The following is a 21168-nucleotide window of genomic DNA, read 5'->3' on the forward strand; positions in this document are numbered from 1 at the left end:
AATTTACATATTCTTCTTACTCATTTTACCTTCTCTCATATTTCTTGATATCCAATCCGGTAACTCTCATTCTCGGTCTTTGACATCTCTGTATTAAATACTTTTGATTAATTTGTTTTTTTGCAAAAAATAAATAAAAGATTTTTTCTTGATAAAAAAGTGCAATTTTCATAGATTGAAAGAAAAATTAAATAACAATTGTTAATATTCTTAAAAGAAAACCATGAAAAATATGTGGAACATATAAAAACGATATAAAATTGTATAAGATAATTGTTAAATAATAATACATATATTGCAACCAGATTTTAACAGAGGGGCGGATTAAAGCCGCATTAAAGTATCAAATTTAATTGATAGATTTATTAGCAAAACAAACATTTTAAAGTAAATTAAAGAGTAATGAATGAATTGAAAGCACCTTCTTTAAATTCCCTGTTGGGTTCGGATCGTGGCTCCACGGACAGTTTGTTGGCAGAATCGTTACTCGATATGGAAGAGGTGTGTAAGAAAAAGAGTGCATAATATGCATATGTTTGATATGTAATTATTTTTATTCTAGTTGGATGATGTGGAATACTCCATACCACCGACAGGAGCTTTACCTTCGTTGGAAACAGTTTTAAGTGAATTTGAAGCCGATTCAGATATTGCCTCTGAACTGGGTATACCTCCACCCACCCCCACACCTTCTATAGCCGATGAAAGCAGTGTGCGTATGTCGGGTTCTGGCGGAGGAGGCAGTATAATGCGTTACACCATGTTGCAGGGGATTTCTACACAAGTTTCCTCCGCTGCGGATCGCATTAATGCCGGCATGGCCTCATCTTGTTGTGTATGCAGTCATTACTATGCCGTGGGTACCTCCCATGGCCATATACTCAATTTTGATATCACACAAACCTTAAGATGGGCCCATCAAGATAAAAATGGCCAAGGAGCGGTTTCATCCATGTCTTATAACCCTGAGTGTAATCGTCTTTTAGCTGGCTTTGCCCGTGGCTTAGTAATAATGCTGGATACCCAATCGGGTGATGTTATGCGTCAATTATTTGATGTGGTTACTCCTAATACAGGAGTATTGCATGTAAAATGGACTTCCAGAGCCGCCATGGCTTTAGCTGCAGATTCGGGTGGCTCAGTGTGGTCTTTAAGTTTTACTCGTAAATTAGGCGTCAGAGGCTGTTCCACACGCTGTCTCTTTTCGGGAGCTCGCGGTGAAGTTTGTGCCGTGGAACCTCTACTAAGTCAGTCTAACGAACATCATGATTTAGATCAATACTGCATAGTGGCTTTGGCTACATTATCGAAATATTTCATAGTCACCATAAGACCTCGTTTAAAGGTCATTAAATATCATTTGCTACAAGGGCCGCCCGATTGTTTGCCGGTTTTAGCGTGGCAAATGGTGCTAATACAAGCTGCCGATACCTCCAGATCTGTAGATCCTGTCCTAGTAGTAGGTCGTGGCAATCAACTTTATTTCCATCAATTGTTTATATCACATGGACGCATAACACTACTGCTATTGCGCCACATAACCATGCAAACAAATCTTTTGTCCGCCCACTGGCTGGGACCCAAATGTGTGGGTTGTCTGGATACTACGGAAATTTTACATTTGTTAGATGTGCGCACTAGCAAGGAATTGGAATGTATAGATTTGGCTAATGCTGGTATGGTCTATGGTTCGGCTCAATTTAAGGGTTTGGCTACGGGCGGCAATGTTTCACCCGCCTTGGCTTTGGCTGGCACTCATGCCTGCTACAATTCATTGGCCTGTCGGGGTGTTCAGCTGTATGTACTAGGCTCGAGGTCAATGCATTCGATTGGTGTAAGAACTTGGATGGAAAGGATAACGTATTTGGTGAGTAGTCCTTAACTATTGCAGTAGTTATTCTTTAGTGGAATAAATAGTTGCTCTCTTTCTGACTTTTTATACCCTTATTTTTTCAACAAACAATTTTGTTTACGAATTTGTTTTCACCAAATTTTTTTAACCAAAAAATTTATTTCAACCAAAAATACTTTTTTCATAGAAAAAAATTTCACTCAAACTTTTTTTAACCAACATTTTTTTTATTCGCCACAGCCGAATATGCTCTTACTGCTTTTAAAATTAGCTGCATTTTTCCACAGTCTGATTAAAATCCGATTAATTTCTAAAAACTTCATTTTAGGTTAAAAATCAACGATGGCAGGAAGCCTGCGATTTAGCCTTAGATGGATATAAAGCTGCGGGCGATCGTCCCAAACGTAAACAACAAGCCAAGGAGCGTATCATAATGCTATTTAAAGAATACATAGCAGCCTCTGCTCGAGCACCCGATTACTGCTTGGGAGCCATTATCAAATGTCTCATAACCATAGGAGAACTAGAACTGCTGTGGACCCAATTGTGGGAACGTTTACAAAATAAAGAACTATTCCTGCACCACATTACCGCACACATAGAAAATGATGATATACACCGCGTCAATCCCATTATATCCCAGGCTCTCGTAGAATATTGGCTTAAAATATCGCCCTCTCAGCTGGAAGAAATTATCTTAAAAATGGACTGGACCTGTTTGGATTTAAATCAAGTCCTTAAAGCGGCCAAAAAATATAAACTCTATAAAGCACAAATATTTCTAAATGCCAATGCTTTGCATGATTACACAGTATCGCTCACCGAACTCATACCTCTATTGGACTATGAACATCCCGATTTGGGTAATTGCCTATTGGTGTATATTTCAAGTTGTTTGGCCGGCCGTGGTTATCCTCAGGGTGATATACCCGAAGATCTTAGGCAAAATGTTAAACATGATGTTTTAAGGTGTTTGACTTCATTGCATTCCAATACCAGTGAACCGAATGAATTGCCCTATCCGTATTTGAGAGCTCTGTTGAAATTTGATATAAGAGAAACATTGAATGTGATATCGTTGGCTTTTCAGGAAAAAGAATTCAACTGTGAGTTGGGTTTTCAGCATCGCAAGAGGATTATAAATATTTTGTTGGAAATAATGACACCGGAAAATAATACGGTGAGTTTTGTTAACAAATTTTCTATTTTTAGCATCATTTTTTTTACTAAAATAAAAAAAAAAATCGACCCACAAATGGCTGAGATATAAGCAAAACAACACGATTACCTAGATTTTTAAACTATTTATAACCTTCACCAGTCCCGCCTGTCTGTTGGGATCAACTTTCCGAAGGTCCCAAATTACTTATATACATGATTGATACATTAATATATCGGGTACAGTCCTGGTTCGGTTGGTACTTATTTGAAATCGGAAAAATAGGGCCACAAATGACTGAGATATTAGCAAAAACTATGGCTACCTCGAATTTTAGAGCTCGATTTCGACCAAACTAAAATTTATTTTTTCAAAATTGTTGAAAATTTAAAAAAAAAATTTTTCATCAAAATAGTTTTACCATATTTTCTAAATTTCATTGAAGAAAATTTTTCAATATTTTTTTTTCACCAAATTTTTTTTCCATCAAAATTCTTTTACACATACCGTTGAAAAAATTTTAATTTCTATAGAAAACTAAAATTTATTTTTTCAAAATTGTTGAAAATTTAAAAAAAAAATGTTTCATCAAAATAGTTTTACCATATCAAGGCGTATTAACAAGGTGAGTGCGTCCCGGCAACAAATACAACAATGCAAAAACAACAGGTAATTTGTTTTTGTTAAAATGTACGGTAAATGTCAAAATCAAGGCGAATTAAAATATTACTATGTTATTTACAATAACAAATGTAAACATAAACAATGTTTGACATATAGTGTACATAAAACCACAGCGAATTAAGAAACAGCTGATTTTATGCACTCACCTTGTTAATACGCCTTGTACCATATTTTCTAAATTTCATTGAAGAAACTTTTTCAATATTTTTTTTTTTCACCAAATTTTTTTTCCATCAAAATTCTTTTTACACACACCGTTGAAAAAATTTTAATTTCTATAGAAATTGTTTTCAATTTTTTTTTTCACCAAAATTCTTTTTACATTAAAAATTTTTTTAAATCATTTTTTTTCACTAAAACTTGGTTCGGTGGCTATTTAAAACCACAACTGGCCCGATTTTTTGATCTTGATTTTGACCAAACTAAATAAACATTCAATATTTAAAAAATTGGTAACAAATTTAAAAAAAAAAAATTTTTCCATCAACTTTTTATTCCTAATTATTTTTTCACCAAAATTATCTATTGGAAATTCTCAAATAAAAAAAAACTTTATCAATTTTGAAATTTCTTTTAAATACAAATTATAGACCAAAAATATTTTTGTAATTCCCTTTACAGTGGTCCGAAATTGGTTGCCTCCTCAATTTCATAGCCCAACAGATCTCACAATCCTGTTTGCCAGCCGACAGCCAACTCCTCGAAAAAGTCCTAAACTATTTATCCAAAGAGACTATAGAAAATGAAAGTGCTCGTTTACATTCCGAACGTGAGAATGCCTGGCATGAGCTGCTGGTCAACAATTGCCTAGATGCCATAACCAACGATGAAGAACAATTGGAATTGGCCAAAAAGGCCCACTGTCATTATGTGGAAGAATATTTGTTGGAAAAACTACAACGTTACGACACCATACTAGAGTGTTATCTCAACAATCCGATGCGGCATGAAACCATGTTTGTGTATATGGAACGTCACTACAGGGATGAGAAGAGACGAATCTATGAACAATTGCGTAAACATATCAAACGTTTGGTGACCATAGATGCCAAAGAAACAACACGCATAGTGGATTTATATTTTAATACAAAAATCGTGGAATTGTTGGAGCTGGTAGAAGATGATGAAAAGGTATTGTTTATTTTTCTAAAGCACTTGCAGCAAAGAAATGAAAATTTAGCCAATGAGCAAAAGCTTAAACTTTTGGAGCTGTTGTGTAAATTTGAACCTTTAGAAGTGGAGGAGTTTTTAAAGAATACTGAAGGTTATCATACTCCAGCCGCTTTAAAAATGGTACAACAATATCAACTCTTGCAGGCGGCCATATTTTTGGCCGAAAAACTGTTTGACTATAAATTAGCATTTAGCATTTCCATGGACATTTTGAAAAGTGCCAAATTAGACGATATGGCCGAATGTGCCAAGTCTGTGTCAGCATTATGTGCTCGCTCCTCTACTTGCCCTAAATCTCCTTTATCACCCAAAGAGCGTGAGTCGTTGTGGATGGATCTATTGAAATTTATTTTGCCCCTAGAGGAATTCAAGTCTATAACAAAATCCATGCTGCATGAGGCCTCTCAACATGTAGATCTGCCCAATTTGGTGCAGCTCATCATGAACACCCACAATGTTTCGGGTAGTTTTGGTGATATCAAGGAATTGCTTTTAAGCATGTTAAATCAATCGAAACAGGAAACCAATGCCCGTGAAATAAGCCAGAAAATAATGGAAAAAGAATTGGCCCAAGAATTCCAGAAATGTCATAAAAAGGCCAGTAGAGGTCTTTGGATAACCATGATGCGTTGTGTGGTGTGCAATCAACGTTTGTACAATCAATCGGCTGTCTTGGTTTTAGGTTCCTGTGGTCATGCCATGCATGAGCAATGCTCCAAAGACTATCTAACCAAACAAAACGAACCTCCCGCCATGGCTTTAAAGAAAGAAGACGAATCATCGTCCACAGATGATAATTACTTAGAATGTCCTTACTGCCTTAATGAAATCGATATTAGGATATTTGATAAACCTTTACAATTAGCCAAACCTAGTCATAATGTTATCAACTACACCAATAATACGACAACTAATCATAATACCAGCTGTAGTAGGGAATTGGGAGTTTTGCAATTAAAGTCGCCACCTAGAAAATTTTAATCTAAAACGGTTTATAAACAATAATCCTTATTGTACGCTTAAATACGTAAATATATTAATAATTTTAGAGAACTGCACTTGTTATCATCTCTGTTTTGCTCTCACTCTTGCAACTCTAAGTCTCTTTTTTTTAGATTTTAAGCTAAATATTTAAGTTTGAGTATTTTTTTATTATTTATATTTTCCTTTATTATAAAATATAAACTAAAAAATAAAGTTTATTTAACCAGTATTTTTATTAAGACTTTCAGTTGTTAAACATAATAATGGCTTTTTCTATGTTATCAGGTATAAACATTATAATAAAACCTAATTCGATCAATTTATTTTATTTACAACTTTAACATACTTTAATACTATTTATTAGTTATTGTATTTTGTTAAATTTATTATTATAAATTATAAATAATATACAAATAAGTTATACACTTTCATATACATACATATATATTTTATGTAACTAAACAAATGAAAATTAACTAATTAAAATTGAAAAATAACAACATTTAAAAAGATGTTTTTAATACATAAAATTTCTTAATGAAGAGAAATTTAGAAAAAAAAAACCAAATTTTTGTAGGAACTTTTATTTTCGTCTGCAATTTCTACAATACTGATTTGCGACCCTAGTTTATGGATATCAAGCGGGTCTCAGACCCGAATCAACACATCAGATATCCGTTCGAGAGTTTTGGTATTGTTCCTGTGATGAGAAAGAAAAATAAGTCAAAGGACATTTTGCTTACTACATCATTGAGACATTTGGCTTATTCTGCGTTTCTTTCGGATAAGTCTTTAATTGGAGTGTCTACTGTAGGCATCGAAACAGGCGAAGAATGTTATTCGTAGGGAAAAAAGGAGATTCTATACTAGTCTATTCTCTGGTTTTTGGAGTGTTTTGAAAGGGTTTGGTGTCATGGAGAGTAATGAACAGGCATGTGTTAATGTTATACCTTCTATTAATAATGACATCATTTTTGATTTTGGTTCTTTGGTAATGTGGATGGATCGTTATCGTTTAGATGTGTAAGTAAGTATGAGTTGTATGAGGCGGTCTAGTCGTTTTTATAAACTTTTCGGAGCCCCCAAATAACTTACAAACATGATTGATACATCAATATATCGTTACCTTAATATAGAAACGCCCTAACTCGTGTTTTCCAAAATTTTGTTTTTTTGCATACTTTGATAGATAATTTCGCAATACACCATTTATAAAATAAAATGTCACAACATTAAATTGGTTACCTTCATATAAATCTGTTTCATTAAAAAAAAAATCGCAACTTCAGAACTGTTAGTTATCAGGCCTGTCACACATTTTGTTCGGAATGGTTTTAATTCCGTAGTTACAATTCCGATCGATTTCGTTTTAGGTTCTTCAGATTCCGTGCAATTTATTAATTACAAAAATATTAAATAATTCTGTATTTCTGATTTTATTTTTAACAGCGTTTTTTATATTAAAGCAAAAGTGAAGTTTTTGAACAGAAACTGATTAAAAATTTTAGAAAAACAAATAATTCAAAGAAATATCAATTCCACTTTGAAACTTGAAAGTGGTTTCATTCCGAAAGAAATTTTCGTTTTACTATTTCTGAAGAAGCAAAAAACGGAATAATTCCACTTCCGATCGGAATGGAATTCTGTGACAGGCCTGTATATTAAGTTGCTTCCTCCTCCTGTAAAGTAAGAAAAATGTTAGAGAAAAAATAGAGAATTCTCCAGCCTCGGTTGCTATTTAATATCGAGAAAATCGGCAAATGGCTGAGATATAAGGAAAAAACCGGGACAATCTCGATTTTTGGCCTATTTTTATCTATATCTGGATTACTAAGTCATTAATATAGACAATATGGGTATATAATGATAGATATTTCAAAGTTCATTACATCGATGTATAAGGCTATAATAAGTTAGTTGGATCAATGGGTCAAAATCGGGAAAAATATTTGTTAACCAAAATTTTGAAAAATTTTAAAAAACATTTTTTTTTAAAAAAAATACAAGTATAAGGCTATAATAAGTTAGTTGGATCAATGGGTCAAAATATTTTTTTCACCAAAATATTTTTTGACATAATTTTTTTTTTAATAATAAATTAAAAAAAAAATTTTGAAAAATTTTAAAAAACATTTTTTTTTTTTAAATAAAAATAAAAATATTTTTAATAAGATTCGGCACAACCGAATAGCTCTCTTGTTGTAGAACTATTTATCCTTACAGCTCCCGCATTATTACTCATCATGTTAATACAATATTGACTACCTCAGTTTTTCCTTCGGCATGGAAGACAATTCGTTTTGTGTCAATATCTAAATCCGGATTTGAGACCAATTTCTATCTTCCTTCATTATCCAAAGCAGTGGAGCACTGTACTTTTATAGATTTGTACACGCCCTCTGTATTTAGTGAAATGCTAATCTTTGATTCCTACCTTTTTAGCAGGGGGTGGCGGCTGCCTGACCTTTGCCATGATGTTATCCTCTTTTCCATGAGGAGGGGGCTTTTTGGATGGAATGTTTAGATTGCCACTTCATTATTAAAACTCGAAAACCATGATGAAAATTGTTCGTCCTTTGCCAGGGATCAAAACTGATGTGCTTGGTTTTGTAGGCAAACACTTTAACCACTCCGCCAATAAATAAATACTAATAAATAAATGAGTCTATAAATGGCTGAGATATGATCATGCAACCACGACTACCTCGATTTTGGAAAAATATTAAACAAAAGGTAAAAGTTTCTATAGACAATTTTTCAATATCATTAAACAGAGCCTATTTTTAAAGAACATGTTTCAATATCATTGAAATTTTTGATATTTTTAAAGAAAATTGCTCAATATCGTTGAAAAACTTTAAATTTCTATGGAACATTTTTCAATATCTTTGAAAATGTTTCTATTTCTATAGAAAAAGTTTCTATATCTGGCCAAATTACCGCATTCGATATCGAGTAAAATTTATCGTAATTTTCCTATTTGAGATTATGGCATTCGATAGCGAGCAAGAAATTTAGTACACTTTATCATAATTTCGATATCGAAATCATTTTTCGATATGTTAGCTCATTCGATCACGAATGCAGTAATTTGACCCCTCTTTCAATATAGTCAAAATCTCTGAAAAATAAATTACTATATAAGGACATAATTAATGAAACACTTATTATTTTCATATTTATTTCCCCAGAATACTGTAAGTTTTTATTATTATGAAAAAAAGCACCTGAAATTAAAAAAAAAAAATTAATACAAATTTTCTTTACACATATCCAAATGATTTCATTAAACTTCACCTTAAAATAACTTTAAACTATGTTGTGGTTTTAAAAACCTGTTGGCTAATTAAGTAGTTTTATATAAATTATTATAATATTGAACAAATTCCGAACATTGTTCAGCTGTAATAAAGAATACCAAGAGAAAAATAAAGATTTAATTAAAAAAAATATATAAAATTAATTAATCATGTTACCTACTTTTCAAAAACTCCATTGAGCCATGCTGTTTCAAATTGCACATTTGAAAATACTTAAACACACTATGGAAGGTCATATCATTTTTAGATTTCTGAGCAGCTTCTAAAAACTTTCTAGCCGATATACGTCCCGCATCACTGGTATTAATGGCCAAGCGTAAAGCATCCACTACTTTACCCTGACCCAACAAAACTTCTATAATAATTTCGTGAGCTTTAATTTTTGTCAACATATCTAAGGCAACTTGTGAGACTGCAGGATCTTCATTGGAATGTGAGAGTAGGTAACAGGCAATAGCTTTCGATTCCATTAGCAGAGAATACTCGGCCAAACGTCGTAGAGTATCAAAACTTTTGTTTAAAATCAATTCATTTATTAGCATTTTGCTAAGATCTTCCTGGGCAGCTATATTATGCTTGCACAAAGATTGTAGATAAAGTAAGAGTATGGTTTGGCATTGGGGTTTCTCCACAATCGATTGGAATACTTGAGTATGCATGTCGATTTGTTCGATTAACACTTTGGGGGGAGTAGGCAATTTGGGTGTCGTTTTAACATTTGAGGGCTGAGCTGTTTGATTTTGTAGTTCTAATTGGACCCAAGATCTAGACGAGATTTATTAGTACGATTATTTTGGTTAAAGTGTGGATGGGTTTTACTTACGCATATACTTTATTAATTTTATTGAAAATGGTCTCCAATACTGGCAAAAATGATCCATTGTATTGGTCATCTACTAATTGTCTGAGTACTTTTAGCAGAGCCTGTTTACCACTGTTACGTTGCAAAAGAAATTCTGTTAATCGTATTCTATCTGATATTAAAGTGCACAGGGACTCAATGTCCAAGTGCAGATACCACATGCAGCCCAATTTGGCATCAATAACTATGTTGGGCTGAAACAGTACCCAATTGGTGGAATCTGAAAAAAAATTAAGATTTTTCTTTCAAAATTTAAATAGTCTTCTTTTTTAATCGTTGCAATAAAACTTACACAATTCACATTGTAAAATTTGACCATCCGGCTGCAGACTGGGCAATTTCAAGGCAAAAGGTCTTATCGATCTGCCAGCTGTGATGGGAGAATGATACGTTATATCATTCACTATCTCACCGCTAAGGGAAATATCAAATAGCAAAGAAGTGGCCGAGGCTTGATGATGTACCACTATCAGATTATCCACAGTATTTATGGCAAAACGTCCCACCAAACCCAAGCGTAAAACATGGCATTTACGTGGAGCCAAACCTGGACCATTTAATAAATACACCTCTACCTCAATCATGCCGGAAGCACTGGTTTGTAGAATCAATACAGCCATAATGCCATAAATTTGGCCTAAAGTAACTTTACTCTCCTGGACTTCACGATTTGTACTGCCCACTTAAATTAGTAACAAATAAATTTTAAAAATAACTTTTAAAATAATTTCGTATTTACTTACAATCCAGTTTAGGCAATTTTGTTATAGATTTCTGTTTTATTAATACCGGTATCAGACAACTATTACTATCGGCCGTACATAAGACCGCAATATTCGCCTCGGAACACCAAGCAAACCATTTAATACTCATACTCATGGCTTTTACAGATTTCACTTGATTTTTCTCGGCCACTATGGTAAATATCTCTACACCCGAATTCGATATCAAGGCACATTCCCGATTGTGTACCCAAACAAAGCCATAGATCAAGGCTTTAACTTGATGTACTATGATTTCCTGCAGCATTGGTTGTTCACCTTGAAAGCATATAAATTCTACAGAGTTTTCACGTCTTTGAACCGCCAAAATTTGATTATCGGGAGAAAATTTTATGGAACGAATAGCACCTCGATCCGTCATACAAAATGAAATGACTTTATCTTCGGTGGGACCCTTGACAACGACACCAGTAGCTCCGCCAGAGCGTACGGCAAAGATCTAAAACATTTGTAATTGTAAGTTAAGTAAAACCTTGAATTTATAAAAAGAGGCGTCTCATATTACTTCCTCTAATTACCTGCTTATTGGAATCATCAAAAAACACATTTGTTAATTGACTAACCGCATCGAAACGTATGGGATTTTTGGATAATTCTATGTAATGTACAGAATGCTCCATTTTAAACAAATTTTTTATACAAAATTAATAATTTTTCACAATTTTATTATAAAAAAAATACACTACATGTAAACAAAACAAAAGAAATATTTTTCTCACAGCTGTTAGATAAAAATTATCTACAAACAGCTGGCCCAACAGTTGCAGAAAAGTAGTAGGATTTATGTAGTTTGCAAAAAAGATGAAAAGTACAAACACAGAGTTGTATTAAAAAGTAGTAAACAAGGTAAATAAACAAAATCAGCTGCTCATATGTAAACAAAAGAAGAAATAGAAAATTTATAAAATTTTAAAAATATTTATTAAAATAACAAAATTTTTTAAAAAATGTATAACACAGATTTAAAATTAACTCTATGTCGTACTTGCCTGCAAACTCTTACACAAACTAAGCATTTTAATATTTTCAATACCTTGGATTTGGCCAAAAAGTTAATGTTATGTTCTACGCTGCCGGTGGAAGTCACCGATGAGTATCCTCAAAATGTTTGCGTACAGTGTTACGAACAAATTTTATTATATTATGAATTTCAACAAATGTGCCACAATGCCTTGGATAGATTTAATGAGCTGTTAAAAACTAAGGAATGGGTGGCAGAAGATAATCAGAAGGATGAGGAACAAGGTGTAGGTGAAGCAAAGGATCCCTTAAATGAAGACCAAACATTGCTCAATCATTTAGAAGAAAAACCAAGTGAGCTATTGTCTAATATAGAAATTTTATATGACTTATCGATAAAGAAAAAACGGGGCAGGCCTCAAAAGAAAAAAACTAAAGTTGAAAATCTAAAAAAGATTGCAATAAAGGACGAAAGTAATAGAAATGTTCTAACAGAGGACGAGACAAAAGACTCAAAAGAACATTTACAATTTGAATATGAAAGTGAGTTTAAATTGGAAATTGAAAATACTGCTCTAAATGAAGACTGCATCGATGATAAAAGTGGAATTTGTAAAGACCGAATATCTCCAACAAATTTTACTGAAAAAGAAGATGTAATATCCGCTGTATATAAAGAGGAAGAAAAGCCTCAAGAGGAAATAGAATTTAAGGTACATAAATACATTTTATAAACTTTAGCTTTTCTCATTTTTCATACAATTTGTTTTGCAAAAATTTTATAATTTTTCGAAAATAAACAAATTGGCATTCAAAAAAGCGAATATTGCGCTATTGATGGATTTTAATTAATTTCCCATATATTTTCATTCTCTTTGAAGCATCTCTCAGATACCGAAAGTTGTTCATCGACCCAAGAATCTGTGTACCAAAAACGTTGCCACCAATGTGATCGTTGCGGTGAAAACTTCAGTGCTCTTCATCGTTTAGAGGCACATAAAAGACAACATGATGGCTTACCCCCCTACTCCTGTACCTTTGAGGGTTGTGAACGTTCCTTTAATCGTTGGCATTTTTTCAACAAACATCAAAAGGAACACAAGCTAGCACCAGGGCAAAGTTACAAATGTGATTTGGACAACTGTGAACGGTTGTATAAAAATAAATCAGCCCTTAATATACACAAACGTAAATTTCACAATTTCGGGCCAGAACTCAAGACCCACATGTGTGAAGTTTGTGGCAAAGTATTTAAATCGTCGGCAGTTTTAAATGATCACCACTATACACACATTGATAAGACCCAACTGCCGTATGCCTGCGAAGAGGAGGGCTGCACGAAACGTTTTTCCAACAAGGAAAAACTAAAAGTTCACAAAATGCGTCATGCGGGCATAAAAAACTTCAGTTGTCCCTATTGTGGCATGCGCAAGACAACACGCAATGAACTTAAGATACATATAAACTATCACACCCTGGAAAGAACATGGCCTTGTCGGTTTTGTCCCAAAGTCTGCAATAGTGCGGGCAACTTGAAAATGCATGTGAAAAATATGCACGAAAGAGCCAAAGATTTTGCCTGTCGTTTTTGTGAGAGGACTTTTGCCAAAGCGGATACCAAAAAATATCACGAAATGACTCATACGGGGGAAAAGCCTCATGAATGCAACGAATGTGGTAGGAGATTTGTACAACCAGCTGCTTTAAGGACTCATCGCAAGATTCATTTGAGGCAGAAGGAAAAGTGTGTGGAGACGACGGAATCCAAAGATGTGCAAAATACCGGGCCGGAGGAGACTTTTATAACGGAGACTATTGTAGCAGAGATTTTAAGTGATACCAATGGAAATTTAGATTGATTTTGAAAGGTTTAATAAATTTTAAGTTAAAAAATAACGTTAAATGGTAGCTATTAATGTCAGCGTATTTCTAAGTGAGAAAGCATCCTGATATGGGGCTACCATTCCTTTGAAAAACTAGTAAGAGAGCTATATTTGGCTGTGTCGAATCTTAAATACCCTTCCTTAAAAATTTAAAACAATTTTTGGTTAAATAATTGTTTGGATAAACAAAAATTTTTGGAGGAAACTAAATTTTTAGTGAAAAAAAAATCGGGTTAAAAATATTTTCCCGAATTTGAACCATTGTCGGTCGTTGCAAAGGTCTTCGAAATGTTTATCATTAGATGTTCATATTATCTATGTTAATAACATAGTAATCCAGATATAGATAAAAAATAGGTAAATTTGTGTACCGAATTTTGGACCTATTTTTAAATACCCTTTTTAATTTAAACAAAAAGAAATAAGAACACTGAATTCATTATGTAAATAATAATGAATTCAGTGTTCTTATTTCCCTGGATCTGACTAAGGCGTTTAATTCTTTAAATCACTACCAACTTATTAAGAAACTTCAGAGTGAGTTCAATTTTTCTAAATCAGCATGTAAACTTATGTTTTCTTATTTAGTTGGTAGATCGCAATTTGTACAGATCAATGAAGCTAGTTCAAACTTAAGGTTTCTATCATCTGGTGTCCCCCAGGGATCAGTCTTAGGACCTCTTCTGTTTATTTTATATGTAAACAGTCTTCCCCGTTGTGTTAACTCTTCGATATGCGAGTCTTTTCTATTTGCTGATGACGTTTTTCTGCTGTTCAGAAGCTGTTTGGACTTTAAGGATGTACTAGTATCTAACATAAACTTTAGCTTAAAGTGTATTCTTGAGTGGACATCGGATAATTTCTTAAGCATAAACCCTACTAAGACCAAAGCCATTGTTTTTGGACCTACTAATAGATTTTTTTCTGATTTTAATATTTTCTTGGGTGATGTTCAGATTGATTTTGTTGAACATCTTAAATGTCTGGGAGTTATATTGGACTGCAAACTTTCTTTTGCTGATCACATTGATTCATTAAGTTTTAGAGTTTTTGGTATCTTAAGGCGATTATACTCAACTAATTTGTATTTGCCATCTAGAATTAGATACAAATTAGCTTATGCACTGTTGATGTCGCAGGTATTATATGGACTTGAAGTTGTTTCTGGTACTTGTGCTGTATACTTGAATAGAATCAGACGTTTAATTAATGCGGTTGTACGTTTTGTATACAATATTCGTAATCGTGAACATATATCGTCCTATGTTCTACGTTTTCTTCACTGTTCTTTTCATGATTTTGTAACTTATCGTAATTTGCTTTTCTTTTATAGAGTCATTAAAACTTGCAAACCACTTTCATTGTATAACTCTTTTATGTTTACTAGATCCACTAGAAACCCTCAAATTTTAATACCTAGAATATCATCTTCTTTTTTGGAAAAGTCTTTCTTAGTCCGAATTGCTAGATGGTGGAACATTTTACCACATTATTTACGCACTTTTTCCCAATCTAATAATGTTTTCAGACTAAAACTCTTAAGATCTTTTTTGAATTCTGGAATTTAATTTAACTTTCTTGGTACTATTTAATTATATAAATTTGTTGCTGAGTGGACCAATTTTAATATTATTATCAATGTTTTAAACTTTTCTACGGCTGGGGAGCCAAATAAAATTAAATATTATAAATGAAAAAGAAAAAAAAAAAATAATAATCTAAATAATTTACATATGTATGTAATTTATGATAGTTATGGATTTTTGTATACATATTATGGTATTTATAGATTTTATATTGTATGTTATCAGGCAATATTTGCTATGTAATATAATTATTTTGGCCTTTTTAGGCTTTGTATTACAAATAAATGAAATAAAAATTAAAATTAAATTAAAAATAAATTTTAATAATAATGCATTTTTATTATTGATTTATATATAGTTTCTTATAATTATCTTAAAATATTTTAAGTACAGGTTTATATTTAATTACGGCAAACGCAAATAGCTCTTCCATTGCAATAACCTCCACGATTTCCTCTCAACAAACAGTGGGCAGCACAAGCCGAATGTTTAATTCCCGTGCCACTTAATAAATCGCAGGTAGCTCTTTTGTAGCGACCATGTAGTTCCGGTTCAATTGCCTTTAAAGCTTCCAAACCATCAACGTATTGCAGCTCCTGGGCAGCATCAGCTGGCGATGCCATGGACTGGCAGGCAAGGCAAATAACCAAGCAGAAAGTAACAGCGAATACCATGAAGAATTTCATTTTATTAAGGGTTTTTGAAGAGTTTTTTTTTTATTTTATAAAGATTAAATTAATCCGTTATATAGCTTTGCTAAGATGATACTGATGATTTGTTTGCAATGGCTTTCGCTATTTATTAGGCATCTAGTTCTTATTCTCTAGTACCTATTATACTTAAGTTTAGTTATATTTAAATGGGATTTTTTTGGTAATTTTCAGTGAAAAAGTCGGGGACTTACTTTTAAGTTATGGTTTGTTTATAATTTATACATTCACATAAATACAATCCATATTTAGTGCATACATTTGTGTGTACGATTATGTACTGTAAGCATGGGCTTTAAAATAAATAAAAAAATTGTGATAAGACATTGTCAATACACAGGGACTTTTTCATGGGGAAATTTCAACTATAAATATTAATTAAATGGAATAATGAATAATAGCTATTTTATTAGTTATTTTTAGCACTATTTAAATAGCTATTATTAAACAAATTATTTGAGTTTTAATTACAGAAACATAATATACTGCTAAACACTGAACTACATTACTTTTTTGTGTTATATTAGGGTGGCCCTTTTTTATACCCTTCACCTTCGTGAGAAGGGTATATATAAATTTGTCATTTCCACAATATAATTTTCCGACCCTATAAAGTATATATATTATGGATCTTTATAGATAGCGGAGTCGATTAAGCCAGGTCCGTCTGTCTGTTGAAATCAACTTTCCGAAGCCCCCAAATAACTTACATACACGATTCATACATCAATATTTTCGGAATTCTTCCGGCTCGGTTGCTATTTAATGATAGATATTTCAAAGACCTTTGCAACGACGTAATAAGACCATAGTAAGTTGGACTTACAATGGGTCAAATCGGAAAAAATATTTTTTAACCCGAATTTTTTGTTTTAACAAATTTTTTTTTCGCTAAATATTAAAAAAAAATTTTAAAATTTATAAAACAATTTGAAAAATTTTTTTCCAAAAAATTAAAAAAAACAACTTTGGAAAAAAAAATTAATTTTGTTTACCTAAAAATATTTAATATTTTGATATTTTATTTTGAAGTATAATTTGGTGAAGGGTATATAAGATTCGGCGCAGCCGAATATAGCTCTCCCGTTTAAAAAAATATTGTAGAATTTTAATAACTCAAGTAATAGCGAAAAAGCAGTTTTTTGGCTTTCCTGAAGAGTTGTGTTTTTTAAGATATATTTAAAATTCCATGACACAACAATATAAGGTACAGTGATGGGATTTGATGTATAAATTGTGCCAAAATTGGCTCAATAGTGCCAAAACTACTTTTCGAAAGTATAAACCGCTGATACAAAAAAATTGTTTAGTAAAACATAAACAAATGGATCGTTGCAGCGCTAAGGAAGATTTAAGAGATTTGAAATCATATTATTTAAATAGATTTTTTGTTTTAATTTGCTTTATGGATTTGTTTTCAATTTATTTTTTTATTTTCTCAACACACACAGTCAGCTACAATTTTCATCTTATTATTCATATTTTACTCACTGTTTTTATAACAAAATGTGACATTTTCTGAAGTTATATATGACAATATTACGAACTTTAAACTAGAACCCAAAAACAAGTAGATTAACGTTAGATTATTTTTATTTTTGGATTAACTAATCTGATTATTAATTGGCACTTAATCTTCAAGTCAAAAGCCGCCCTAAACGTGGAAATAATAATAATAATTAACGAATTCATCAAGATGGAAATAATGATTCTATTCAAACTGTATCTGGTCGGATTGATAAATTTGAATTTCATATTGTACAATGCTAAAGTTAATAAAAATATTCATAGCCTTTTATTCAATTAATTTAAGTTTACTGAGAATAAATTACACTTTAGAAATTATGATCGCTTTAAAATGGAATTTGCATCAAATAGCTATTCAAAATAAAATTTTAAATATTCTTAATCATTTCTACATTATTTTGTTTATTTATAAAAAATTTTCCATTTTAACTGAATTTTACTCCAATCTTCTTAACCCTCCGTTAGTCGCAACTGATCGGGTTGATACAGGCAAACAAATTTTTATTGTAAATTATTTAAAAATCCCTAAATTTTAAGCTATTTTTTGATAAAAATATATTTTTCTTTTATTACTCTTTAAAATACATTGCATTTAATATTGTTATGTTTTCGAAATAAAATGTGAAGAGATTATTTTCAAACGCGCCTTTTTTTATTGATATCAATTTGATACATTGCGACTAGTCTCGATTGAAAATAATTGCGACTAACGGAGGTTTAAAATGAATTAGGAAATAAGAAAACTTTTTGGCGAACAAAATGATATACATACATCATTAAAAAAATTTATTTTTGAAAAAATAAGAATTTTGATGGAAAGTTCTTTGAAATGCCTATCATTAGATATCCATATTGTCTATGTCAACCATTTGTGCGTCGATTTTAAATAGCAACTGAACCGGGTCTATAGCGGATATATTGATGTATTAATCAAGTATGTAAGTTATTCAGAAAGTTGATTTCATACAGACAGATATGGCTATAACGACTCTGCTATCTGTAACGATTCCGGATATGTATACTTAATGGGGTCTCAAACGTAATTATAAACGGAATGACAAACATATTTGTATGTAATGCCCCTACCACTCATGGTGAAGGGTCTTAGAATAACAGCTGCAAAATTTACCAAAAGTACTAATCTTCATTCATTTTACCGCTTTAGTTTGAATTTGAAAATTAATAAATATTGATATTTAAAATTTTAATCCCCTTATTCAAAATTAATTCTTAAATTTATTAAAGGTTTGTAAAGCAAAATGTCCAAAAAAATTTTTTTCGAATTTAAAATTTTGTCTCTTAACCATTCTATTAATGAATTCATTATGAATTAATTCATATGCTTTGTACATCAAATGTCTTGAATTCATTCCTTTGAGAATTCATTATTTATAGAATTATTTAAGTTTTCTTTAATTCAAATCTATTACAAAAAGTCTTAAGTAAATTTGTTCATTTATTAAAAGCTAAACAAAACTGAATGAAGAAAAAATATTTTAATTCAATTTGTATTGTTACGAAATTGTACTTGAATTCAAATATAACGATTTTAAGGGCTGATTTAAAAGTAGCATTATGCTTTCAAATAACAGTGCTGTAATAGCAAACTGTAACATATCTGTGGGCATTATTAAATAAAAGCTTTCAGTTGACCATTGATCGTAAGTTGGCAACGCTGTATTCGAATATTCAGTTAAAGAACATTGTAGAAATAGAGCTTTCTAGATGGTCATGCAGTGTTATAAATAGTGGCAGAGGTTGCAGTCGTGAGTCAGTTTATCAGATACGCTATTTGAATAAACATCAACTGAGTACCTTAAAGTGTGTTGTATTTTTCAAGTGAATTCGTATACATTATAAAGTGTCTGTATTTCTGAGAATTTATAAACGTGTATAAAAAAAACATTAGCGGAGTTCACTATTACGTGTGAATGGTCTTGCATCATTGCAAATGCAAAATTGTAAAGGTTTTGTTGTGTATTTTGTTATTGGATTACGGTAAAATTTTGCATTTGCAATGATGCTAGACCATTCCCACTTAATAGTGAACTCCGCTATTGAGTGGCTATTTAATTCTGTTGTTGTACATTTTAAATAAATAAAGAGTTGTTACAATTTTCAAATTACTAAACGGCTTTTATTTGCAATCAAAAGTATCCGGTTTATTTAAAGGAAATAAACCAGCGTTTTGAAAAGGTTAAAACGTAACAGTATTATATTTGAATTAACAAATATTTAATCATTTAAAGGTTGAATGAATTCTGTTATGAATTAATTCAACGATGAATGAGTTCTATTTAAAGAAAATTCTCTGAATGAAGCTAAAAAATTAGATGTTGGGGTTGGATTTACGGAATGAGTGGTTAAATTTATTTTAATTCCGAATTAAGATTTTAAAGAATTATGCTCAAATTGAATTAATCAATTCAAAGCTCGGCAGATATCGGTTCAGAGGTTTAGTTGTGATTGAATCACGAAGTAATGGTTTCTCATTTAGACTATAATTTATTCCAATTTTCTGCTCAGTTGTATTTTTTGAAAGGCAAAAAGGCGTATCATATTTGGTTTTAAACCCTAGTTCAAGGCATCCCGTGGACTTACACACAGCCTCAAAAGTGAGTAAATACCCGCGAATTTTTTGATTTTTAGGATCATGAAAATCATTATATTCCGACTTAAATTTTTTTTTACACAACCGAATCTATTATTCAACTCAATCTCCAACAAACCTAAACATTAAAATTTTAATCGATGAATAAATTTTAGGATTTTCATTATCTTAAAAAAAATCAAATAATTTTTGGTGTATACTGACTTTTGAGGCTCACTGTATATTAAAAAGGATCTATGTATCTGCAGGTTTATCTTTATAAGTATGTACTCGATATATAAGTGTTTAATTTATTTGTAATACCAACCTTTTCCAAATTCCTAAATAAATTTCACACAAAATTCTTAATTTATTTTGTAAATAAGTATTTATTTGTTGTATTTTTGCATAATTTTTTTCTTCTTCGTTTCTTTTTCCGTTAATATTTTCTTAAATGTGTATAAATAATTTATTAAATTTTAAATATTCTGAATCTATACATATTTTTTGTTGCTCTTTCTTTTTGTTTGTATCGTTTTCATTACATTTAATGAAATATTAAACACAATTAACAATATGATTCTGAATTTTGCATTTTCTTGCAATTGCAATTTTTTACATTGTAAATATGAATATTTTGTTATGTTTTTTCTGTGTTGGTTTCTAAGATTTCTAATTAATTAATTAATAATTTCTTTGTATCATTTATATAAATATTGTATTGTATTGTTTTTTGAATGTATTTATTTGTTTTCAACTACTTAAAGGCTAAAACAAAGTTTTCCAATGATAGACAAATAAAAATTACTAATAATAAAATGGAAACTATAAATTAACAAAGAATTGCAGTATTGAGAAAAATATTTTAACATAATTTTTAAGAATATTTAATCAGACAATGTTTTTTGTTTAAAATGATTGTGTTCTATATATAAAATATTTTTCGTTAAGTACTTTTTTTATTTTGAAATATTTTTTTTTGTTAAATTTGTTATATTTTTTTTTATTTGCCCTGTTTTCACAACTACTTATTTAATATAATTATTCGTAAATATTTATTTATTTAAGTATGTATATATAGAATTTGTTTTTTTGT

The 21168-nt window shown here is 31.2% G+C and overlaps 3 protein-coding genes across 3 annotated transcripts; 2 read left to right on the top strand and 1 right to left on the bottom strand.

Annotated features, from left to right (window-relative positions):
* Positions 1–284: 284 nt before the first annotated feature.
* Vps8 (vacuolar protein sorting 8) lies at positions 285–6362 on the top strand. The gene is made up of 4 exons (XM_065504406.1): positions 285–501; positions 563–1867; positions 2181–3032; positions 4317–6362. The coding sequence occupies exons 1-4, from the start codon at positions 403–405 to the stop codon at positions 5847–5849; spliced, it is 3789 nt and encodes a 1262-aa protein (XP_065360478.1). The 5' UTR covers positions 285–402; the 3' UTR covers positions 5850–6362.
* A 2654-nt stretch (positions 6363–9016) lies between these two features.
* Positions 9017–11506, bottom strand: Bulli (regulator of MON1-CCZ1 complex protein bulli). Its single transcript, XM_065505031.1, has 7 exons — positions 11335–11506; positions 10778–11255; positions 10327–10716; positions 9996–10254; positions 9333–9937; positions 9150–9254; positions 9017–9079 (listed from the first exon to the last, which is right to left on the bottom strand). Exons 1-6 carry the CDS (start codon positions 11434–11436, stop codon positions 9199–9201), a joined length of 1890 nt encoding a protein of 629 aa, XP_065361103.1. The 5' UTR covers positions 11437–11506; the 3' UTR covers positions 9017–9079; positions 9150–9198.
* A 257-nt stretch (positions 11507–11763) lies between these two features.
* On the top strand, positions 11764–13672 carry LOC135954077 (zinc finger protein 624). Its single transcript, XM_065504133.1, has 2 exons — positions 11764–12489; positions 12658–13672. The coding sequence occupies exons 1-2, from the start codon at positions 11764–11766 to the stop codon at positions 13633–13635; spliced, it is 1704 nt and encodes a 567-aa protein (XP_065360205.1). The 3' UTR covers positions 13636–13672.
* The last annotated feature ends 7496 nt before the right edge of the window (positions 13673–21168 follow it).

This window comes from Calliphora vicina, chromosome 3 (assembly GCF_958450345.1).
Source record: "Calliphora vicina chromosome 3, idCalVici1.1, whole genome shotgun sequence".
Lineage (NCBI taxonomy): Eukaryota > Metazoa > Arthropoda > Insecta > Diptera > Calliphoridae > Calliphora > Calliphora vicina.

Excerpts from the sequence above, each read along its gene's own strand:
- Vps8 (XM_065504406.1), top strand. The coding sequence starts at position 403 with ATGAATGAATTGAAAGCACCTTCTTTAAATTCCCTGTTGGGTTCGGAT. Across the intron at positions 502-562 it reads CGTTACTCGATATGGAAGAG|TTGGATGATGTGGAATACTC; the intron begins GTGTGTAAGAAA and ends TTTTTATTCTAG. Across the intron at positions 1,868-2,180 it reads TGGAAAGGATAACGTATTTG|GTTAAAAATCAACGATGGCA; the intron begins GTGAGTAGTCCT and ends ACTTCATTTTAG.
- Bulli (XM_065505031.1), bottom strand. The coding sequence starts at position 11,436 with ATGGAGCATTCTGTACATTACATAGAATTATCCAAAAATCCCATACGT. Across the intron at positions 10,255-10,326 it reads AATTTTACAATGTGAATTGT|ATTCCACCAATTGGGTACTG; the intron begins GTAAGTTTTATT and ends ATTTTTTTTCAG. Across the intron at positions 9,938-9,995 it reads AAAATTAATAAAGTATATGC|ATCTTGGGTCCAATTAGAAC; the intron begins GTAAGTAAAACC and ends AATCTCGTCTAG.
- LOC135954077 (XM_065504133.1), top strand. The coding sequence starts at position 11,764 with ATGTATAACACAGATTTAAAATTAACTCTATGTCGTACTTGCCTGCAA. Across the intron at positions 12,490-12,657 it reads AAGAGGAAATAGAATTTAAG|CATCTCTCAGATACCGAAAG; the intron begins GTACATAAATAC and ends TTCTCTTTGAAG.